Below are 24699 nucleotides of genomic sequence, written 5' to 3' on the forward strand. Positions count from 1 at the left end.
GTCTTATTTCTATACTTCTATATCTTGGTTGTTTTCACTTTGCCTACATCCCAAGTCCCTAGGAGCAGTCAGTTAGTAATTCCCAGATTACATAGCATTGGTACCAGAAGATGAGGGACTGAAATATTTTCTCCCAGGGTGGCAAGACTTCTTTGGCCTCTCATCCTGGACCTTGTTCACATAGCATCTATTTTTTTTTCTAATAAGATCATCCCTTTGGAAATCCTCAGTGTACTTGAACTTCAGGAAAGAGCATTGCAAATTTTTGGGTGATTCAGAAATTCATTCTGAATTTGTGTTATTTGTTTTACACATTCAGGATTCTCACCCTCAGTTGTCAACTGTTTTGCTGTTTCTTTGTATGTTGTGACCTAAAAGGGGAGACTAAAGGTGGCTGAGTCATTTGGATGATTCTCAAATGAAAAATTTCAGTAGGTTCCTAAAAGCCTCTTTGATCATTTCAGCAAAAAATACTAGTAATAACACCTGAATTATGTGGCAGAAAATATCTGCTCATTAGCTGGTTGAAATTGTGTGATTGCTGGTTGGCTGGATGGACCTGAAAACCCGCCCACTCATCATCTCCAATCCTCCCTTTTTTTAGGATGCAAATGTAAGACTAATCCGAGAACTTCGAGAAGAAATTCAAAGATTGAAAGGCATGCTCCTGAGTTTTGAATTGGTATGTGGGATACCCAGAAGCTTCCCACACGCAAGTAGGAAATTCATCACTAGAGGGCCCTGTCTGTATTCTCCAATCTTCCATGGTGGTGTTGGGATGAGAGGACTTAGGTGACCCAGGATGACCACTCCTCTGGCCTCCTTACCCAGGTCACATTGTTCCCTTAGGCAAAGAGGATTGCATGCATGGATTTGTGGGTAGGCAGGAAGTAAAAGGGGTATGTTTCTTTGAGGTTACGTTAATAATTATAAGAGGAGAAAAACTGTCTCTATTTCTGTAAATCCTTTCCCCTCGTCTGATTATATGTGCCTTATATCAGCTTCCCTCTTATTTCTGATTTTGGAGGGAAATTCTCCTTCCTTCCTGCATCTTCCTTCTCAAGAATGCTTGGAGGCTCCATCTGCACTTCGTTTCATCAAAAAGCTTCAACATCTCTGCTCTCTGTTTGTCCAGGGGAACTTGAGTCCCTTCACAAACGAAAAGAAAGGAAACCTGAGGGAACTCGTTCTCCATGATGAGTTTAAGGTGAGTATTTTTGGTTGGGGTAAGTGAATTGGGATTTGTATCCCTTGGCAGGGAGAGAGGTGGCCTTTGGGATTGTCCATCAGTTCTGGGATGGGGCTCTCTTTAATTGGCCCTTGCTGTCCTTCTTAGGAATGACATGTTCCCTTTGTAGCTTTCTTGTTTGTGGTTTATGCTCCCATGAGGCTCCTTTAGGGGACCACCACACAAAACCACAGAGGAAGGACTTGTTTTTATTTAATCAATCATTCAGCAGGCTCGATTGAGTGCCTACTACAGGCTAAACATTGTGCCCTAGGACATGGTCTCTGTCCTCAAGGAGCATCATATGGTCTAGCCAGAGAGATCATTTGAAAAAAGTTAAAGGCTAAATTATAATATGAGGTGCAATGAGAAGGAACCATATGTGCCAAGACATTTTTGTGGTAGCAAAAATACTGGAAGTAAACTACATGCTATTTGATTAGAGAACTCTAAAGAAATTACAGGTTGTGAATCGTTGTGGTCTAGCCATGTCTGACCCTTCTGGACCCCATGTGGGGTTTTCTTGGCAAATACACTGGAGTGGTTTGCCATTTCCTTCTCCAACTCATCTTATAGCTGAGGAAACTGAGGCCAACAAGGTTAAGTGACTTGCCTAGGGTCACATAGCTTGTCAGTGTCAGTGTCAGTGTCAGAGGCTGGATTTGAACTTTCTGACTTCAAGTCCAGCACTCTATCCACTGTGCAACCAAGCTGCCCCTGAATGCTAATGTTAATATTATGAATGTAAAAAAAATAACAGATATTGAAAATAGAAAGGAACAATAGAAAACTGATATGAGCTAATACAGGAGGAAATAAGCAGAATGAGGATAATATATTCAATTACTACAATAGTGTAAAAAATGCTAAAATTAACCTGAATGCTTAGTGATTAAAATAACCAGCCTTAACCCCTAGAGATGAGTTGAAGAAACACGTCTCTCTTTTCTGCTGGATTTTGCTGGAGTGCTGGGAAACTGTAGGTGTAAAATGTTGTATACACTGTCAAATGAAGTCATTTTGCTGGTTTTTGTAACTATTTTTCTTTGCTGTAAAGGAGATCTTTGTCAGAAGGCCTTTTTTTCTTGAAGGGGAAAGATTATATCTGGAAACAACAATGATGTTAAAAAACAAAAGACATCAATAAAAGTTATTTAAAAATAAATTTAAAAGGGAATTACTATAAGAAATTGTTTTGTCCATTAATAGTTGAGAAAATGGAGAAGCTACTGAGGTTGCAATAGTCAGAAGGCTTCATGGAAATGGACTTGAATCTCAAGATTGGAGAAGGGTGATTTTTTTTCACAAGGGGAACAGAAAAGTTGCCAACAATGAACCAGTGAGCTAGTCTTCAATTCCCAGGAATACTAGAATGGATGATGAAAGAAATGGGCAAAATTGTCTTAGAAAATTTTAAAATACTAATAATAGTAAATGAAAATTATTTTTAAAATTACTAAATAAAATTATAGTGGCACAATGATATAATACTGGGCTTGGGGGTAGGAAGACCTTATTTGCTAACATCTCTGCCTCAGTTTCCTCATCTGTAAAATGGGGATAATCATAACACCTATCTCCTAGGGGTGGTGATGAGGACCAAAAGAGATAATATTTGGGGCAGGTAGGTGGCTCAGTAGATTAAGAGCCAAGACTAGAGATGAAAAGCCCTAGGTTCAAATCTGGCCTCAGATACTTCCTAACTGTGTGACCCTGGGCAAGTCACTTACCCCCACTGCTTAGACCTTACAGATCTTCTACCTTGGAACCAAGACACAGTATTGATTCTAGGACAGAAGTCAAGGGTTGAAAAAAAGATAATATTTGTAAAACGTAGTGTAGTGCTAGGTATATTATAGTAAGTATCATATAAATTATTCTTATTTTTGTGTCATTGTTATTATCATCATTATTTATAAATGTTGGTGAACGTCTAGAAAGGAAAACATTAATCTAATTAGAAAGAGCCACCATGGCTTCATCAAGAATGGGTTATACGCCACTAAACTCATTTCCTTTTTTATAAGATTATTAGACTAATGAGTGAGGAAAATATTATGGATCTGGTTTATTTATGTTTTACTTTTAAATTGTTATTTATTTATTTAAGCCTTTATCTTCTGTCCTAGAATCAGTACAATGTATTGATTCTAAAGCAGAAGAGTGGTCAAGGCTAAGCAATGGGGGTCAAGTGACTTGCCCAGGGTCCCACAGCTAGGAAGTGTCTGAGGTCAGATTTGAACCCAAGACCACCTGGCTCTATATCCATTGAGTCACCTAGCTGCCTCCTTCCTTAGATTTTAGCAAACCTTTAAAAATTTTTTTAATTAAAAAAAGAATTTTAAACCCTTACTTTCTGTCTCAGTAACAACTCTAAGACAGAAGGGCAAGGACTAGACAATTGGAGTTAAGTGACTTGCTTAGCTAAGAAGTATCTGAGCTTGGATTTGAACCTAGAGCCTTCTGACTCCAGGCCTGGCCTTGTATCCTTGTATCTACTGAGCCACCTAGGTGCCCCTAGCAAAGCTTTTGATGATATATCTCATACTATTTTCATGAAGAAAATGGAGAGATCTGATCTAGAATGGTGAAGTCAAACTCAAATGGAAACACAAGTTTCTACACTATACTTAAGGATTCCTGTGGGTCGCCTATTGACTTAGAACAGAGGTATTCTACTGTATTTTTACTTATTTTGTTAACCATTTCCCAGTTACATTTTCATCTAGTTTTGGACCACACGCATGGGTGTTGCCCAATGCTATGTCAGCCTACTCTGATCTAGACGAGAGGATTTGTTTTTGGAAATATTTTGATAATTATATTTAAATGTAATTGATTTTCTTTGTCATCTTTTGCATTTTATTTTGTGCACTTAAAAAACATTGTTTTGAGAAGGAGTCCAAAGACTTTACCAGACTGTCAGAAGAATCCAGGATACGAAAAATGTCTTTCCTTTAAACTAATAATATAATCATTATTGTTATTTAATTATTAATTAAATTACACAAACACATATATAATAAAACAGAAATTAAATTAATTAATTAAAGATTAACAAGAACAAATAATTAATTAAATCAATAATACAACCAGGATTCAGAGCTGATTGAATGGCCTGACTCAAGGAATAGTTTGTTAATGGTTCAGTGCCATAATGGAAAGAATTCTCTAGGATGAATGTGTGGATGGATACAAAGCAGGGAAAGATAGTTCACACAGCAAATGATGGAATCAGACTTGATTTTTTTTCCTTTAAAATCCTTACCTTCCATCTTAAGGCAGAAGAGCAATAAGAACTAGGCAATGGGGGTTAAGTGACTTGCCCAGGGTCACACAACTAGGAAGTGTCAGAGACCAGATAAGAACGTAGGACTTCCTGTCTCTAGGCCTGGCTCTCAATCCACTGAGCCACCAAGCTGCCCCCAATTGAGGCTTCATCTTGACAAGCTAGAGCACTAGGCTGACCTTAACAGAATCCTTGTTTGTTGAGGGGTGCACTGAAACGCACTCTGGCTCCAGAGTCCAAGGACCTGGGTTCAGATCCCCCCTTTGATGTTTGCTTTTTGTTTGATCTTGGGCAAGTCAATCAGATGCCCTCCTAGATCTCTTCCAGCTCTAGATCTTTGATCCCATGAACTTAATAAGTATAAGATGGGGTGGTTGGAGAGCAGTTGTCAAAACAAAACACCACCTCTGGATTTTAGTGGACTGCAAAATAATATGAGTCAACTGTGTGTTGCAGGTGCCAAAAAATGCTGGTGCGATCTTGGGTTGTCTTAAGAGAGTCATAGTTTCCATAAATAGGAGCACACTCTGGTCCTACTGCCCTCTGCCCTCATCAGACCTCATCTGGAGGGTTGTGCTCCTTTCTGGGTGCCATGGTTTAAGAAGGACTTTGATGAGGGGACAGCTAGGAGGCTTAGTAGATTGAGACCCAGGCTTGGAGACAGGAGGTCTTGGTTTCAAATCTGGCCTCAGATACTTCCTAGATGTGTGACCCTGAGCACATCATCCATTTGCCTAGCCCTTACCGTTTTGTCTTAAATTGTTAAGACAGAAAGTAAGGATTTAAAAAAAAATTCAAGTGAGAAGAGTCAGGAAGATTCATTCTCAGAGAGTCAAATCTGGCCTCAGACACTGCCTTGGAACCAATATACATGATTAATTCTAAGACAGAAGGTAAGGATTTTTTTTTTTAATGGACATTGACACCCAGCTACCCCTTCACAGGAGATTCTTGAGCAGAAAAGTAAAATAATGAAAGTGGTATTTCATGGGACAGCTAGGTGGCTCAGTGGATAGAGAGCCAGGCCTAGAGATGGGAGGTCCTGGGTTCCAATTTGGCCTCAGACACTTCCTAGCTATGTGTCCTTGGACAAGACACTTTAACCGTCATTGCCTCACTCTTACCGCTCTACTGCCTTGGAATCAATACGTAGTCTTGATTCTAAAACAGAAGGGAAGGGTTTAAAAAAAAGAAAATGGTGTTTCAGGAAGATTATGATGTCTGGTAATTGTATGAAAGGCAAAATGGAGATAGAGATTGACGGGGAAAGACTGAGGGCCTGGGAACCCTTCTAGGTCAATAATGGCAAAGGGGCATGCAGAACCCTATCAACCCTATCTGTGGCCACACCTGCAGTTACCCACCAGAGGGCATTACTAGAAAGCCAGAGGGACTCTGGGCAGAGCTATTCCCCTCCTCCTCTCCATGTGCCTGAGGACATTCCTCACTTCCTCTGCCCCTCTGCCCAGCAGCCAATAGGGGCACTTCCTCCCTCCCCTGTCTTTTTTAAGGTAGGGAGACAGAGAGAGAGAGAGAGAGAGACAGAGAGAGAGAGAGAGAGAGAGAGACAGACAGACAGACAGAGAGAGAGAGAGAGAGAGAGAGAGAGAGAGACAGTGAGACAGTGTGTGTGGCACTTGGTCTCTGGTGAAGGTGTGGTGTGTGTCTCAGGAGTGGGATATGGGTGCTGCCTGGCACTCCTTTTCTAAAAGGTTCACCATCACTGACCTAGGATTATCTGTGAGGTGAAGAGAGGTTAGACTGCTACTGAATGGCAGCAGAAATGAAGACAAAAGAGTAAATTCAAGAAATATTTCAGAGAAGAAGTTAATGTACAGGAAAGAGTAAGACTGTTTGGAGGTCACCTTGGAATGGATTTCCACAGCCAAGAGGATAGGCAGGCACCAAAACCATTCTTTTCTTTCCTTTATCCCACCAGGGAGGGGCAGGTGAAGGACGGGTTATGAGGGCAGGGGGCACATTTTGGTGGTGTAAGTTTTGCTTTAAATATCCTCACTTTCCAGGAAGAAAAAGGGAGTTGTAGCCATGAGCTGTGGGGACAAAGGAAATAGTAGTTTCAAAAAAGACAATGGCAGGGGTGACAGTGGAACTTTGAGCCCAGGTATAACATGATGGGCAGAGCATCCCCTTTTGATTTGAATAAGGGATGTCCAGTTAGAGGTCAGAGATAGGAAGGGAGGGAGTGGAGGGAGGGAGGAAGGAAGAAAGGGAGGGAAGGAAGGGAGGGAGGGAGAGAGGAAGATGACTATTAGAGCTGTTTCTTTGGGGTAGATTTTGCCTTTTTTGATTGGATCCTTTTTTTTTCTTATAGAAAATACCATTACCGAGTACTGATACCTTTGAGCCTCAGATATTCACCTTAATGGCATGTGTAGGAAACTCCCTTTCCCCTTCCTCTGCCCCAGGCCTTAGCTGCCCACTTCAATTCCCTGGGATAACAGAGTAGTCTTTCCCTCTCACTCACAACCCAACTCCAGTGTACATCACTACCTTCCTCACCAAAACAAAACAAAACAACTAACACACGATCAAAACATGAGATATAGGATATGCTAGCTCAGTCAGAATCTGTCAGTGACTGAATGGGTAAAGACACTCATTTCTCTGGGGAAAACAAAAACTCCAAATGAGACAAGTCAAGAAGTGGTGTGATTTTTAGTCATATTTTTCTTTCTTGTTTCCCCATTTCTTTCCCTGCAAGTTCCTTGAAGCCAAGAATTGGCTGCATTTTTGTCTCTTCTCTCCATTGGTTAGCCCAGCGCTTGGCACCTACATAGTAAGCCGCCTCCCCCCCCCCCCCTTACCTTACATCTTAGAATCAATATGAAGTATTTAGTTGATGGGTTGCCATTGACAACTATCATATTCTCTGATGGAAGAGTGGGATAGAAGGGAGATCGAGAATGAGAGTTCCGACTTTCTGACTTCAATTCCATTTCTTGTCACTGGGGCCAGGACCCAAAGGGGATAAGATTTTAAAGTGGTTCCTCATCTTATTCTAGGATAATTTGGGGGTAATTGAAGGTGGGGGCAGAGGAAAAAAAGATTTGGAAATGTAATATTATTTGGTAAGTGAATGAGAAGAGACAGTACTTCTTTGCCCTCTCTTCCTTTTATCTCCATCGTCCCCAAAGTGGCTATCTTAGGACAGAAGCACCTTGTCTCTTCTCCAGATTTATGACCTTTTAGGGAAAGACAAGAGTATGTCCCACGTCCTTTCTCCAGCCCATGCTGGTCCTATTTCTACCGATCAACAAAGAAGTATGTAATCACCTGTATTTTGGATAGGGGACCCCAGGAATGGTCATGATGTTCTTGGAGGCTGGGGACAGGGATAGAAAGATCCAGCTGAGCAGATTCCGAATCCCCAGGGCTAGTTGAACAACCTCCTCACCGTGGTAACCCTGAGATCATTTGTGCCTCCTTAGAAGGCTGGCCACCAACTGCCACCTTCTGTAGATGGAAAAGCAGAGGATGTCCACAGCTTGGTCTCACAGAAGAGCGATTGCTATCAGTTATCTGTCCTTCTACCCACTAATTTTCTAATTTATCTAAAAATTCCTGTCAGTTTAGTACTGATGAGATCAGCAAGGATCGGGAGGAAAGGAAAGTATTGAGGGCAACAAGAACCTTGCAATCATGCCAGGTCTCTAGGACAGCTTTTGTGATTCTCTTTCCCAGAGAGACCAGCTGTCCAAAGACAGGACCCAGAAGTGGGACACCTGGAAGGCTCTCCTGGAGCAGTACAGTGTTGACATCAACAAGGAGAAAGCCGGGGTGATAATTGAATCGAGCCTGCCACACCTCATAGCCTTGGATGACGATGTGCTGAGCACCGGGGTGGTGCTCTACCACCTCAGGGTAAGGGGTTTGGAGAGGGCTCGGCTTGTTTGGGGAAGGGCTTCCTGACAAGGTATCTTGCTGCTTCTCCCTCCCTGCAAGGGGGCTGGTCAGGAAGAAACAAGGGGCAGGTGGTGTGGTTCCCAGAGAGCTTGTTTGCTCCATCCATTTTGGGGGTCAGAAAACACTTTGGGATCTTCTGCCATGGTGGAGGTAGCTTCCAGGACGCTGGTCCACTCTACCATTTTGAAGAATCTTCCCATTTATTGTTGTTTTGTTTTGTTTTTGTCTCAGGAGTCAGTGGGGTCAATTCACAGAGTTGGGAGTCAGGGGTGCCTGTATTATTTATGTGATTTAGACAAGTTTTCTTCTCTATTTCTTGCTTCATCTGGTTGCAGAAAATAAGTCTTATATTTTTTCTCCTAAAGGCCATAAGATGGGGTTAAGAAGAGCTATGAAATTCTGTCTTCCACGCATTTTCAGCCCTGCAGAGCTCAGTTTCTCTTTCTTTCTTTTTGTTCCTTCCTTCCTTCCTTCCTTCCTTCCTTCCTTCCTTCCTTCCTTCCTTCCTTCCTTCCTTCCTTCCTTCCTTCCTTCCTTCCTTCCTTCCTTCCTTCCTTCCTTCCTTCCTTCCTTCCTTCCTTTCCTTCCTTTTCTTCCTTTCCTTCCTTCCTTCCTTCCTTCCTTCCTTCCTTCCTTCCTTCCTTCCTTCCTTCCTTCCTTCCTTCCTTCCTTCCTTCCTTCCTTCCTTCCTTCCTTCCTTCCTTCCTTCCTTCCTTCCTTCCTTCCTTCCTTCCTTCCCTCTCTTCTTTTTTTTTTAAATTGAAACCTTTACCTTCCATCTTAGAGTCAATACTATGTATTGGTTCCAAGGTGAAAGTATGGTTAGGAGTAGTCAATTAGAGTTAAGTGATTTGCCATGGGGAGAGTCACATAGCTAGGAAGTATCTGAGACCAGATTTTAACCCAGTGAGTTCTGTCTAAGTTTGGTTCTCAGTGACCTAAGCTACTTAGTTACCCCCAAGTTAAAGAAATAGAGGCTAGTGTGAGCATTGTAGGGACTACATGTTCCTGTAATGTCTGTCCATTGGTCCCATTTTCTGTATGCAGAACAAATTGAACTCGTATTTTAAAACCCTGAAAATATTCGAGATGTTTCAGGATTGTTCTTGTGTCCTAGCCACTGCCTGGTCTTTCTTAATCTAGTCTTTCCCGGATTAATGATCTTGAGTTTTTTGAGCCCCTATTTTTCAGAATGGCTTGCTTTTCGGTCATGGGGCGGGGGTGTCATACTGTGACACTGTGTTTCTGATGGACTCCTTTTCAAATCAGGCACCCAAGACCAGATACAGTGATGACCAGGGCAGAGTTCATCAGGACTATCATGTCCCTCAGTCTAAGCATGATACAGGGTGTCTCAGAAGTTTTAATGCAGTTTTAAGCTTTAAATTAAAAAACAAACAAAACAAAAACAACTCCCTCTTGCTTTCTGTCTTAGTCAACACTTAGTATTGGTTCGAAGGCAGGAGAGTAGTAAGGGCTAGGCAATGTGGGTTAAGTGACTTGCCCAGAGTAACACAACTAGGAAGTCTCTGAGGCCAGATTTGAACCTAGGACTTTGTTTCTAGGCTTGGCTCTCAATCCACCAAGCCCCTTAGCTGCCCTTTGCTTTAAATTTTAATAGCTTAGATTTTTACTAAGACTTTGGTGATATTCTGTAGTCTACAGTAGCATAAAATCAGTAGTTTTCTTTCATTTTTAGCTATTGCATTGCTTGTATATATTCTATTCTAATCCAGTCTAATTAACATTTATTTAGCTCCTACTATGTGCTAAGCAATGGCTGTATAATTAATTAAAAGACAGTTCTCCAGGTCCAGAGATGGGAGGTCCTAGATTTGAATCTGGCCTTAGACCTAGCTGGGTGATCCTGGGCAAGTCACTTAACTCTCATTGCCACTCTTCTGTCTTAGAACCAATATACAGTATTGATTCTATGATGGAAGGTAAGGGTTTAAAAAATAATGATGAAATGAAAAATAAGAAGACAGTTCTTCTCTAGGAGTTTATAATCTAAGTGGGGTGGGGGCAATACACAAAAGGAAGAAGGATGCAGGGAAGCCAGGAAGGAGGAAACTGGAGATTGGGAGAGCATCTTGTTCCAGGAAGCTGAAGAGCACAGAATTCAATATTCTGTTGAATCTGTAGTCCATTAGAGTATTTGCATTTTTTAATCTGAAATTATTTTCTAAATTCGTTCTTTTCCCCACCCCTCAAATTTGTTTGTATGAAATTTTGCCATTTTAGCTTCCACCTTTTCCTCTAACCTGACAAGATCTTTTTGGATTCTAATTCTGCCTTTCATTGTCAGCACTACATCCCCTTCCCCACATCATAGGGTTTGAAGTGGGGGCAAGTAGTTTTGATTCTAAGACAGAAGGTAAGGATTTAAAAAAAATAATACAAGGATAAACAAGATAAGAATATAGTATATACACATGTATGGAATAGAATATGAAATATTTAATTATAAAATAAAGAGATTTAGAGGCTGTTACATAAAATTCCCCATATTTTATAAAGAAGGAAACCAAGACCCAGAGGGAATCTTCTGCAAGTTTGTTGCTCTCAGGTTTGTTGGGGACTGGAGGCCAGGACACAGAATTGGTCACTTTTGTCCACTCCTCTTAGTCTGGGTTCTATCCAGTCATCCTGAAAGAACCCATTCATTTGCTGTGAGGATCAAATGAGATAATATTTGTAAAGCACTTAGTGCCATGCTTGGCACACAGTAAGCACTTAATTGCTTTTATTCCCTTTCTTTTCTCTTTTACACAGCTAAACTTCCCTGTTTCACCTCAGTCTGTTTTTAATTTACTTATATTTTATTTAAAATTTTTATATTTATATTATTTTATTTACTTTGATTAAGGTTCTTCCATTGAGTTTATTTTAATTTTATTTTTTTAGAATATTTTTCTATGTTTACATGATTCATTTTCTTTCCCTCCCTGCTCCCAGAGCCAACAAGCAATTCTACTGGGCTGTACAAATGTTATCACTTGATCCCTATTTCCAAATTATTCATTTTGACTATAGATCAATTTTTTAAAGCCTAAACCCCAAATCACATACCCATATATACATGTTGTTCTTGTGTCCTGGCCACTGCCCATTCTTTCTTAATCTGGTCTTTTCCAGATTAAATATCTTGAGCTCTTTGAGCCTCTATTTTTCAAAATGGCATTCTTCTTGGTTGTGGGGTGGGAGTGTCATACTGTGACACAGTCATATGTAATAAGTCATGTGTTTTGCTTTTGCGTTTCTACTCCCATAGTTCTTTCTCTCAATGTGGACAGTGTTCTTTCCCATAAGTCCTTCAGGAGTGTCCTGGCTTGTTGCATTACCCGTAGTAGCAAGGTCTATTACATTGGATTGTTCACAATGTTTCACTTTCTGTGTACAATGTTCTTTTGGTTCTGCACATTTCACTTTGCATCAGTTCATTGAGGTTCTCCCAGTTCTCACTGGGAGATACTGGATAAAAAAAACTGGATAAATCAATTTTCCCATGCGGGTGTGCACAGAGAATTGAGTACAAGCCTGTGTTCTCAGGATAGAACCTCAGGGAGATCTTGTCACAGAGATAAGAGTTTGTCAGACAGACGACTGAGGCAGCCTGTCCTTGGGCACATGAGGATGGGTTTACCTACCTTAGTGTGCTCTTTCAGGCAGCCCTGGCTTTGTATGTTCTCCGAACTCAAAGATGAGGTACCAGAAACATGTAATTTCTCCCTCGATCCCTTATTCATTCCCTTAGGGGTAAAGTGGAAAGAGAGCTGCCCCTAGAATCAGGGACATCTCGGTTCACATTTCGCCTCTAAGACATGCTGTGCAACCTCGGGCGGATGTCCTGCCCTCCCAGGGCCCTAGGCAACTCCAAGACTATAAGTTGTCACCAAGGTGCTAGCTTGCATTAGTAGAGGGAGTTTCTCATCAAAAGAATGCTCCATATCTGTGAAATCTCAGTAGAAACATCAAGGTCTGGGGGTTTGGATGTGGTAGAAGAGAGACTGAATTGAAGAAACATCCAAGTGTTTGAGGGAGAATCAATCTGCTTTTCATACCGTTCTGTACCGTAAAAAGATGATTATTATCCCTGAGCAAGGAGATCAAATCAGTCAATACTAATAGAAGTTAATTCAGAGTATTCTTTGGAAGGACAAATACTGAAACTGAAGCTTAAATACTTTGGCCACATCATGAGAAGACAGGAGTGACTGGGAAAGACCCTGATTTTGGGAAAGATTGAGGTGAAAGGGGGGGAGGGCAGAGGATGAGATGGATGGGTAGTATCATGGAAACAGCAACATGAGCATCTTGGACACTTCAAGAGATAGCAGAGGACAGAAGGGCCTGGCTTGCTATGGTCCACGGAGTCACAAAGAGTTGGATACAACATTATAAGATTCAAGTTTGTTGTTCAGTCCCTATTTGAGGTTTTCTTGGCAAAGATTCTAGAGTGGTTTGCCAATTACTTCCCCAGTTTATTTTACAGATGAGGAAACTGAAGCCAACAGGGTTAAGTGACTTGTGCAGGATCACACAGAGCTAGTGTCTGAGACTGGATTTGAACTTGTGTCTTTTTGACTGTGGGTCCAGAGCTATATCCACTGTGCCACCTGGACCTAGTTGGACAATCCAGAGGAATTTAGGAGAAAGAACGCTATCCACATCCAGAGAAAGAACTGTGGAACCAGAAATGCATTAGAAAAATATATGATCAACCATGTAGTGTGATAGGGATGTGATTAGGGTTTTGATGTTAAAGGATTGCTCTACTGCAAATCTGAATATCATGGCAATAGGTTTTGAACAGCAATACACATATAACCTAGTGGAACTGCTTATCGACTTTGGGAAGGGGGGAGGGATCATGAATTGTGTAACCATGGAAAATATTGTAAATAAAAAAAAATTTTAAGTACCTGGTTGCTGTAAAGGAGAGTATGATGACTGCCTCTGAATATAACCCAGTTAGTTCAGGAGTCTCTCAAGGTATTTTCTGCAGAACCGAGGGGGCTGAGTTTTTCTGAAGCTTTTTATGTGTATGTATATCTTGTGTTCTTTCCTTGTGGAATGGCTGGCACATTGGACATGGAATCATAAGGCTGCATTAGTCCTGGCTCTGCTGCCTGTTACCTCTGTGGCTTTAGGCAAGTCACTTAGCCTGGATGTGCCCGTTTCCTCATCTGTCAAATGGACATGCTAATACGTGTACCATCTTCCCCCTGGGCAGTCATGTGGTGTGGCTCCAATGAAAGGATATGTAATCATTCCCAAATGAATGCCTGCAAAAGCAATTTATAACATTAAATGTAAGCTGTGATTATCGTGTTCCCCATTTGGATTCAGCATCCTAATAGGCTGTTGCTGTGGACAGTGGCTGTTTTGTTGAGTGTCCCAAGAGCTGAATCTTATTTTGGCTAATCAGTGAGGCAGATACAAACTTTAACTTGAAGGGATGCAGAGATCACACAGACAAACAAATCCCTTGTTTTTCAAACTTTCTCCCCCTGTCCCACTGAGGCATGCTCGACAAATCCTTTTGTTGTCATTTCAGTCGAGTCTGACTCTTCATGACCTCATATGGGTTATTATTTTTTGGGGGGGGCAAAGGTACTAGAGTTTTTCTCTATTTCCTTCCCCAGCTATTTTTATAGATGAGGAAACTGAGGCCAGCAGGGTTAAGTGACTTGCCCAGGGTCACATAGCTAGTAAATGTCAGAGGATGGATTTGAACACATGAAGATCAGTCTTCCTGATTTAAAGCCCTGTGCTCTATTCACTGTGCCACCTAGCTGCACATGGTCATTATAATGGAGTGTTTGAAAATTAATTTTAAATCATTTAAATCAATTCAAATGAAAGACAGCTAGGGATCTTGTGTGCTAATAGGCTCCCACTAATATGCTTGGTTCATACTAACTCCTGTCTCCCTCTCTCTCTTTTCCTCTTCTCTCACTCTTTTCTCTCTTTTTCTTTCCCTCTCTATAATTCTAGATGGTGCTTTTTCTTTTCTTTGTTCTTCATCCCTTTTTTTTAGAGTGTGAGGTCTGTTAAGCTTCATCTGGGCAGCGAGAAGGTAATAATCCAGTTAATTCTGTTTCTATTAAATGCTTTTCTCTACCCATTGATTTGACTGAAGCAGGGTAAGGACAGCCTTTGTGCTCCACCTCTCAGAAAGAATGGGGCTCATTTTCACTTCTCCTTGGGGCTGGAAGTGTGCTGGCTTATGGTGATGTCTTTGGCCCTCTCCCATGAGATGATCAGGTTCCGTGATCAGGTTCAGATTGAGCTTTCCAGAAAGGCAGACAGAACCCTTTCAAGGCTCCCCCTGGAAAAAGAAAATTGCTTTGACACAGACTTTCAGGATAGGCATGATAATGAGATTATTGCCATCTGTCAACTGCCAGGGGGAATATATCCTGAGTGTCTAGAAATATCCTAGACAGTCTTTTCAGATTTATCTGATTTGAGGGTCCCTTCTTGGTTCCCCAATAAGCAAGAGCCCAGGCCTTGAGGGAAGAGGTAGAGCTATCAGAAGTGAATAGGAGATGTTCATGATAACATATAGGTAATTCTAAGCCACATAAACTTTGCTTCAGAGACAGAACTGTCTATCTTTTTTTCTCCTACCTTTAAAATAAATTTTATTATGTTGTTTTAGGAAGGGACAACAAAAATAGGAAGGATTGACTCTGACCAAGAGCAGGATATTGGTAAGTGAATGGGGACATCAGTGTGATCTTCTCTTCCCCTCAGAGAGTTACAGAGGGGCCTTTTGCCTGTGTCTAAAGCTTCCTCCTTGGAGAATTTGAGGATGCCCTGAGGGAATAGACCTCTTTGGGGAACTCAGCCGCTATGATCAGTTCATTGTATCTTTTGCTTAGCTTTTCCCTGTGGTTCAAGAGAAGGTTCTAGGGACAGTTGGTGGTTTGGTGGTTTGAGAGACAGGAAGCCCTGGGTTCAAATGTAACCTCAGACATTTCCTCTATGACCCTGGCCAATCATTTAACCCCCATTGCCTAGCTTACTGCTCCTCTGCCTTGGAAATAGCACTCAGTATTGATTCTAAGATGTGAGGTAAGTGTTTTGTAAAGAGAGAGAGACAGAGGGGTGGAGGTTAGGGGGGGGGAAAGAGGAGAGAGAGGGGGTGGAGAGAGAGAGAGAGAGAGAGAGAGAGAGAGAGAGAGAGAGAGAGAGAGAGAGAGAGAGAGAGGAAAGATGGAGGCTTGTCATAAAAGATTTGTTTGGCAGGGGGGAAGAAACTCTGGAGTACCCAGTAGCTAATGTATATATTCCTATTTCTGCTACTGGAAATTTGGTGTGGGACCAGCAAGGTTGGAAGTGGACCTAAAGTAGACATAATTTCTGGACCAAGAAGGGGTCTTTCTTTTGCTTGTGACGATCTTGCTTTGAGGTCTTCCAGGCTTAGACTTGGATTCTCTCCTGGAAAGAGCAAAGTTGTCCTATAAAGTGACCCTGTACCCAACTGTGACTAGTATTTTTCCCAGTCCTTCAGGGTCAGTGGATAGAGAGAGACCATTGCACCATCACTAGTGTGTGTGGTGTGGTCACACTTCAGCCTGCCCTGGGAGCCCGCTGCACTGTCAATGGCCAAGAGGTCACTGCCTCCTGTCGCCTGACCCAAGGTAGGCCAGCCAGATTCCTCCCTCTCAGTGTCTTCTCTTTGCATTCTGAAAACAAGGAAGTTTGGAGTCTCTGAGCTGATATAACAATACATGGTCAAGGAATGGTAATATCTTTGGGACTGGGCCTCCCACTCTCATTGAGAGTAACGGGAAGTTCTCTTTTCATAAACTTAATCCCCAAAAGGCAATGGAACTAATGTACTGATGATGCATTTAGCTAGACAGAAGATGTCAAACTCTCTACCTGCAAATGTGGCCCACAAAGCAAGGAACCAGATTATAGTGTCATAGGGAAGTGTCTAGCAAAATAAAAATGAATCTTTGATGATGTTAATAAGGAATTTTCTAAGTCAATCTATGATCATCAGGGATCTGTTCTTGCTGAATTTGACAAAACTGGACTAACGTGTACTTGTTATGAGAGGGCTTTTGTGTTGTAGAGGAAGAGGTAAATTTGTAGATGGTAAAAAGGATAGGAAAACAAAGAGTAGTATAAAACATTAAAAACTGCAAAGAAATAAAAATAAGTTCAGAAGAGGTCACAGAGCAATTCTGTTACTATCTGGCAGGCTAAGTGGCTAGAGCCCTGGGTTTTGTGAGTTTCAAACATATCTATGACACTTAGTTGTGTGACCCTGGGCAAATCACTTAAACCTTTTTCCTTAGTTTCTCATCTGCAAAATGAGCTGGAGAAGGAAATGGCAAACCACTGGATTATCTTTTGCCAATAAAACTCCAAAATGGGTTTACAGAATGTTGGACATGACTGAAAATAACTGAATATCACCTTATTAAATTTACCTTTAAAAAACTGTATAGATAAGCCTTTCAACCTCCTTGGTATTTATTTTGAAATTGGTTTGGGCATAATTGTTAAGAGTTCATGATAAAAAAAAAACATTTTTAAGGAGAAAAAAACACAATAGAATTTCTTTCTGGTGTGGGCTGAGGTAATCTTTTTTTTAAAAGATATTTGGATTTAAAGATTCCCCCTTATTGCTAGAGAAGGAATTTCAGTGGAAGATGCTCAGGGGAAAGAGACTCAATCTGACTCTTATCCCCATGCTTGTGGATGAATTCACCTCTTGAAATCTTATCAGATTTCCCTAGGCATCTAGATAGCCTAATGGATACAGTGCTGGACATGGAGTCAGAAAGGCCTGAGTTCAAATCTTGCCTCAAATGCTTACTAGCTTTGTGACCGTGGGGGAGTCATTTTTAAATCCGCACCCTCAATTTCCTCATCTGGCAAATGAGGATAATAGTAGTACCAACATCTTAGGGATGTTATGAGGATCAAATGAGATGATAATTGTAAAATGCTCCTGACATACAGTCAGCACAATACTAAACATTAACTATTATCATTTTTGTTGTTGTGATGATAAAAGGAGATAAAATTTGTACATTGCTTTTGAAAACTTTCAAATAGTATATGAGTGCTAGCTATTTTTATAATTTTAGCAAAGACCAGCCTGAGCCATGGGGCTATCACTTGCTTTTTCTTCCTGAACTGTTTTAACTATCAACCTGTGTGTGTGTGTGTGTGTGTGTGTGTGTGTGTGTGTGTGTGTGTGTGTGTGTGTGTGTGACACAGAGAGAGAGAATGAGAGTGAGTCTTGATACTAAGATCCATGCCTTGTTTTTTTGCATTTTGTGTGTGTTTCTCCCATAGCTTCTAGCACTGTACCTGGCACATAGGATGAGCTCAGTACTAAATCCCTTGTTCTCCTTTCCCCAAAGGAGCTATTATAATTCTGGGAGAAACACGGAAATTCCGTTTCATTCACCCAGCAGAAGCAGCTGCACTAAGGCAGAGGAGATCGGTAAGGGCTGTATTTTTTGGTCTCTTAAGTTTCTGTAGCCTTGGGGCGGCTGGGTGATAGAGTGGATAGAATGCCGGGCCTGGAATCAGGAAGACATATCTTCATGAGTTCAAATCTGGCCTCATATACTTCCTAGCTGTATGACCCTGGGCAAGTCACTTAATCCTATTTGCCTCAGTTTTCTCATTGTAAAATAAGCTAGAGGAAATGGGAAACTATTCCAGTATTTTTGCCAAGAAAACCTAATGGGGTCATGGAGAGTCAGACATGACTGAAACAATTAAATAGCCGCCTAGATACTTTTTGGTGAGAAGAAGTATCAGGAGAGTCTCTTTTCCACTGTGGCTTCCAGCCCTGTGGATAGGTTCAGCCTGTCAGATGTGCCCTGTAATGGCAGTCAGAGGCTAAGGAGGGATGTTTCTTCATTCTATTTCCTCTTTGTGTCCCCAGCTAGGAGAAGTCTCGGCCGGGAGCAGCAACTGTTCTCTGAAGTGGCTGAATTTGGATGGTGCTGCCCCTGCCCCTCACTTGGGGATTGAGGAGGACAGGTAGGGGAGGCCAGTGGGCTAGAGATCCTGGTGCCCTCGTTATTAGTGCTAGTTGGTGCCCGGATTGGGTGTCTGCCCCGGGTTCTCAAGTTATATTGCTCAAGTGAGATTTGGCGCCCTTTCTTTGGATAAACATTTGGAGTTCTAGAACTATTGGGGAAGATAATATGGGGTGTAGGACGGAGTGCTTCTTCCCTGTTGATGACCCTTACATGAGGAAAGGGCGAGGGACTCTTTTTTCCCCCCAGCAAAGACACAGATTTGGGCAAAATGGAGTGGAGTAGAAGGGAAGCCCAGCTCCACATTAGGGAACCAACTATGTCTTTGGGGAGGATGATATGGGGTATAGAGTAATGGAGGACTGAGCTCTTTTTCTCTGTTGTTGCCCCTTACATGGGGAAAGGTGGAAGGGTGTTTTTTTCCCCCTAGTGGAGACAATGATTTGGGCAAAATGGGCAGAATATGAAGGAAGGCAGGGTTTCAGGGAGGAGAATGGAAAATCACCCAGATCTTCAAATCATTGAGTAGAAGATCACAGAGAGGAACACAGAAGTGGACGTGGCTGAATGAGTTCCTTTTCAGGGCCTGGGTGGTTTGTGTCTTTCCTCTGTTCTTTCATCTTAATTCACCTCTAACTTACGCTTGCAGTGTTTCCTTTCAATTAAAAATAAAATGAGCATTTCCATATATAAAGTAGATCAGACAAGAGGATTGTGTGTGAAACGAAACCTCTCCCTACCCTTGTAAGTCTATGATAAATTCAGTATGTAGTTTTCAAAGCTGTCCTGCCAGTCTGTGTTTGCTTCTGGCCTCTCTTCTGTTCTTCTCTGCTTTTTGTTTTTCTTGGTTCTGTTTTAAGCTGAATTTCTCTCTCTCCCTCTCTCCTTAAAACCCTTACCTTCCATGTTAGAATCAATACTATCACTTCCAAGTCAAAAGAGTGGTAAGGGTTAGGCAGTTGGGATTAAATGACGTGGCCAGGGTCACACAGCTAGGAAGTGTCTGAAGTCAGATTTGAACCCATGACCTCCTCTCTTCTCTAGATCCAGATGCCCTTGAATCACTTTCTGTTAAAAAAAAAGAAAAAGAAAGTAGCGGGGCAGCTTGGTGGTTCAGTGGATTGAAAGCCAAGTCTAAAGTTGGGAGATCCTCGGTTCAGATCTGGCTTCAGATACTTCCTAGCTGTGTGACCCTGGGCAAGCTACATAACCCCCAATTGCCTAGCCCTTACTGCTCTTCTGCCCTGAAACAAATCCAAAGTATTGATTATAAGATGGAAGGTTAAAGTTAAAAAAAAAGTCTAAATGATTTTGATTATATCACTGTCCTTTCCCATTAAGCTCCCTCATACCCCTTGTCCCCAATAGAACTCTTTCTTGTAATAAAGGATAATTAAACAAAATAGCATAGCGGCCACCTTTGGTAACATGTGCCTTGTGCAGGGTCTACAGGGATTTATCCCTCACTTTTATTGCCCCAACCATAAGTTGTTTTTATTTTATTTTATTTTTAATTTATTTAATTAATGAATTTAGAATATTTTCCCATGGTTACATGATTCATGTTCTTTCCCTGCCCTCCTCCCTCCCATAACCAAAGAGCAATTCCACTGCATCCCTCCCTCTTGAGAGGCGGAGTGGTCTGCCCCACCATTGGTCCTACGCTCTCAGGACTAGTCACTGCTTTGATGAGAGTTCCCTTGTTCTCTTCTTTTACATTATTCTGGTCATGATGTTAATTGTTTTACTTTATACCTCATACACCCCAAAGTGTACATCCCATGGCCACCCACTACATCCGGAGCTATCTCCAGCCCTCCTGACTTCTGTCGTGCCACAGAAGAGTTGGATGACTCTTGAAGTGAAAGTAGAGCTAATGACTTTATACAACTCTGCCTCTCTTAAATTCAATTTATGCAGGAGTCCAAAAACATCACTACTGAGGCCATGGTGGTCCTCTTCGAGTATGAAGGACCACAGCTAACCTTTACATCAGTTCATATCAATCCTTAAGTTTTTCTATATTCGTCATTTCTTATGGCACATTAATATTCCATCATATACATATGCTACACTTTTCAGCCATTTTCCAATCGATGGAACCCATCATGTTTCCTTCTTTTTCTTTTTATTCTATTTATGTCTCTGGCCCTTAGCCCAAGTACTTGGTATGTAGTATGCATTCAAATGCTTTTTCATTCATTCATTCATTTCATTCATCTTGCTTTTTGCTACCACAAAAAAGTGCTGATATCAGTATTTTTTGCTCATATGGGAACTTTGACTTCATTTCCTGGAATCTCCTAGCATTCTCTAATCTAATGATATGACTGTTCAATCATGTCCCAAATAGGCCTTTTCTTTAAAAAAAAAAAAATTTAGGAACAGATTTCAAAATAAAGATGAAAATACCAGCACCATCTTCCCAGGTTCCGGCTCAGAGACTTGGAATTGGGAGAATGGTCTAGTCCTCCTCAGTTGCTCTGTTGGTCCAGCTGTGTGCCAGCCAAGTGGCAGCAGCGGTGTGGCCTGGGAACCAGAACCTGTGATTGAGCAAAGGGACTGGGGAGGGGCACCTCCAGGAGGACAGACTAAAACAGAGCAGCAGACGAGCTTCCAAGCTGCAATCGGGTTCTTGTTGGGGAGATCTTCTTGCTCCATGCCTTGGGTAGGGCATGCCTGGAGACTCCCAAGTCACCAGCTCTGAGGCTTTGCCTTATTTAGACAGAGGAGAGTCTGTAGGTATACCTGAAATCATGAAACTGATTCCAGGGACGGCAGTCCTGGACAGCTGGGACGGGGGGAGGGGTACAATTTATTTTCTGTTATCTGTGTTTCCTAATTTGGGATCTTTGGGGCTCAGCCTTTTTTTTTTAACCCTCACTTCTGTCTTAGAATGGATTCTAAGGTTCAGTTCTAAGGCAGAAGAGTGGTAAGGGCTAGGCAGAAGGGATGAGTGACTTGTGGGGGGGCTCAGTTTTGAGCATCCGGTACCCGGAATCTGCTCCTGCTGCTGCCGCTGTAATGACCAGAATCCTCTGCATTATGCTGTGGGAACTGCCAGCCCCACAAACATCAGAGCAGAGATAGGAGGAAAGGTGAGGGTCCCTCGGAGCCTTTGGGAGCAGATGACCAGGCAGGCTGGGAGAACCCGAAGCTTACAAAACAAAGAGGGCAGGGATCATGTCTGCCGCTGTCTTGGTGGATGCATGAACCTGCAAGCTGAACATTTTCCCTGAAATCAGTTCAGACTCTTACTTAGTGAAAGGTTAGTAAAAAAATCTATTTTTTCACTTGCTTATTCCATACGTTACAGCTTTGCTTCTTTGAAAGCCAGTTTTATTTCCAACTCTGTGCGTGTGACGTCGGTTGTCTCTGCAGCCCTGTCATTTGTCACTCTTCCCAGATATCCGCGCTGCAAGCCCTCCTTCTGTCTCACCCTGTTTGGGTTGTTGAAGATGGTGATTGGCATCCTAAGGAGGGAGCCTGGCTAACCTTATGCTTTCCTGGGGAACTGAGCAGGAAGAGGAAGAGAAGGAGAATATTTACAGAGGACATGAGTGGAAGGGGGAGAGGGAGGCCGAGTAATAGATATTTGGAGCGCCTTTGCTCCGATGGATTCATTTAAATAATTCTTCTATTTCATGTAAACCCCTTAGTTAGACAAAGTTGGGGAATGACACCAGGGGAAACGCTGTCTGCTGCGTGCTGCTTCTCACCGTCCTGTAGGCACCACTATTCAACACTTGTTGCTTGGATTCCGTTTACTTAGACTTTCTCCTCGACACCGAAGATCCCAAGTGCTCCTTTCTGGATGTAGGGAACCATCTCACACCTGAGTTGCAGCAAAACTTAATCCTGACACTTCGTCTTTGTCTTCGTTATGGGCAGGCTTGTTGCCTGCAGCCCTCTCTCCTCCCCGCTCTTCTGCTGAGGCTCCACTTGGAATTTCTCTGGGAACCTCTGTGCTTTCTCCCAGTGCTACCTGGAGAAGACTTAGTAAGGAAGGAGAATCTCCTGAAGAAAGCTCACCGACCATGCTGTGTCAGCCAAGGGTTTGAGGGTTTAAATGGCCTCTGATTCTCAGGGATGAAGACCAGTAATTGGGATTACATTTGCCAAGTGTGAAGCTGTCCTAGGAATATAGCAGGAATGTTGAAGTAGACTGGAATTAGGGCATGGGAAGAGGAAGCTAGGTGGCTCAGTGGATAGAGAACCAGGCTTGGAGACAGGGGTCCCAAGTTCAAATCTGGCCTCAGATACTTCCTACCTGTGTGACCCTGGGCAAGTTATTTAATCCTAACTGCCTAGCCCTTACTGCTTCTCTGCCTTGGAACTGATAATAAGTATTTAAGACAAAAATGAGGGGTAAAAGAATGAGCAAGTCCCAGGGCAGCTAGATGTTTCACTGGATAAAACATCAGGCCTGGAGACCGGAGGTCCTGGCTTCAAATCTGTCCTTAGACACTTCCAAACTGTGTGGCCCTGGGCAAGTCATTTAACCCCAGTCATCTAGCCCTTACCACTCTTCTGCCTTGGAATCAATACACAGTACTGATTCTAAGATAAGGCTGGCACTTTGCTATTTTCTTCCTGATTGTACCTCAAACCTCCTCAGACCAAGCAGTACCCAGAAATTAGTGCGTTCTAGTGGGACTATGACCCTGGATTCTAAGATGAGGAGTGAGAAATCTAGGAAGCTAGGTTGTCTGAAGGAAACAGCAGCTGCGGGAACAGCAGGGCTTGTGGCCCATCTTTGGGAGGAATGAGAAGGAGTTGGAAGTTCATGGATGACAGAAATGAGGATCTGGACAGGATGGAATGAGCTTTAAGGGGAGAGAGTGTGGATGAGTGCTGGTGCCAGAGGCAGAAGCGAAGGGTGGAAATGGGGACTGGAGCCTACCAGGGCAGGTTTAAGAGAGCAGCCAGGCTTGGCACTGGGGGATGGGAGGCCAGCGGTGGCTGGTACTTCGCTGTTTTCTCCCTGATGATGCCTCGAGTGCCTGTAAGCCAAGCAGTACCCAGAGATTAGTGTCTCAGAGCAGGGCTGGGACCCTAGAAAGAGTCATTATTGATTTTTGTAAGCAAAAATCTAATTTAAATCACAGTTTACCAAATGTATATGAACCTAATGACTCACTGTGAAGACAAAGTGGCCATATAGATGGAGAAGAGAATCTCAAAAACCAACTTCTAAAGAACTTGCTTTGTTTCCTGCTGTGTATATATGGGTGTGCTGGTCCAGGATCCAAGAACAGTAGCATCCCAAGCTCAAAGGAGTGCATTCTCTTCTCAGGAACATCAGAAACGGATTTTTGCTGTTGTTGTTTAGTACTTAGGTCCCCCAAAGGACCTGAGGGTTGGCAGACCAGGGGTCAGATGAGAGAGCAGCTCTGGCAGAGGGGAAGAAGTTGTTTCTTTCCCTTCTCCTTCACATTAGCTTGGGGCCTGGGGGGAAGCCCTGGCTACCCAGTGCTAGTACCTGCTCTATGAACCTCTTAGAAGTAGCTAGGAGGAGTATAAGATAGCACATTGGGCCTGGAGTAAGGAAGGCCTGAATTCAAACCTGGCCTCAGTCAACACTCACTAGCCGGATGATCCTGGACAAGTCACTTGATCTCTGTTTGCCTTACTTTCTTCAACTGTAAAATGGGGATAACAACAGCACTTATCTTGCAAGGTTGTGATGAGGATTAAGTGAGAGAATATTTGTAAAAGGCTCAGCACAGTTTCTGGCAGTTACTATATTAGAGCTTATTCCCTTTCTCCCCACTTCCTTTTCTTCCCTGCTGACTGCCTTGAGCTTCACTTCTTTGTCTGTCTGAAGGGCTCTCCAAAGTAGGTGCCACCTTTGAATGAGAAAAAAAGGATTATCTGATAGAATAGACAGGAAACTGAAATAGCCTTGTAAATGAGGTGGCTGGGTGGCTCTTTGCATAGAGAACCAGACTTGGAGATGGGAGGCCCTAGGTTCAAATCTAGCCTCAGATACTTCCTAGCTGTGTGACCCTGGGCAAGTCATTTAACTCCTATAGCCTAGCTCTGTGTTGGCGAACCTATGGCTCATGTGCCGGAGGGGACTGCTCCCCTTCCCCTCTCCACTACACCTGAGGTCATTTCTCACATGACCCACCCCTCTGCTCAGCAGCCCAATGGGAGCGCTTCCTCCCTCCTCTGTCTGGGAAAAGGCGGGACTCACATGTGGTGTGAGGGTTGCAGTTTGGGCACTCAGC

General features: G+C 42.6%; 1 protein-coding gene across 2 annotated transcripts in view; it reads left to right on the forward strand.

Moving 5' to 3' along the window:
* The window catches only part of STARD9 (StAR related lipid transfer domain containing 9), a 181729-nt gene that overhangs the window by 124808 nt on the left and 32222 nt on the right, over positions 1-24699 (forward strand). For both annotated transcript variants that reach the window (XR_001629692.2, XM_007472427.2), the window contains exons 14-20: positions 605-682; positions 1136-1207; positions 8220-8399; positions 15109-15160; positions 15956-16093; positions 17837-17919; positions 18370-18467. Coding sequence is in view for 1 of the 2 variants with exons in the window: in XM_007472427.2 (XP_007472489.2) it covers positions 605-682; positions 1136-1207; positions 8220-8399; positions 15109-15160; positions 15956-16093; positions 17837-17919; positions 18370-18467 (701 nt within the window). In the remaining variant the exon portion in view is untranslated. The remainder of the gene's footprint in view (positions 1-604; positions 683-1135; positions 1208-8219; positions 8400-15108; positions 15161-15955; positions 16094-17836; positions 17920-18369; positions 18468-24699) is intronic.

Source organism: Monodelphis domestica, chromosome 1 (genome assembly GCF_027887165.1).
Source record: "Monodelphis domestica isolate mMonDom1 chromosome 1, mMonDom1.pri, whole genome shotgun sequence".
Taxonomy (NCBI): Eukaryota; Metazoa; Chordata; class Mammalia; order Didelphimorphia; family Didelphidae; genus Monodelphis; species Monodelphis domestica.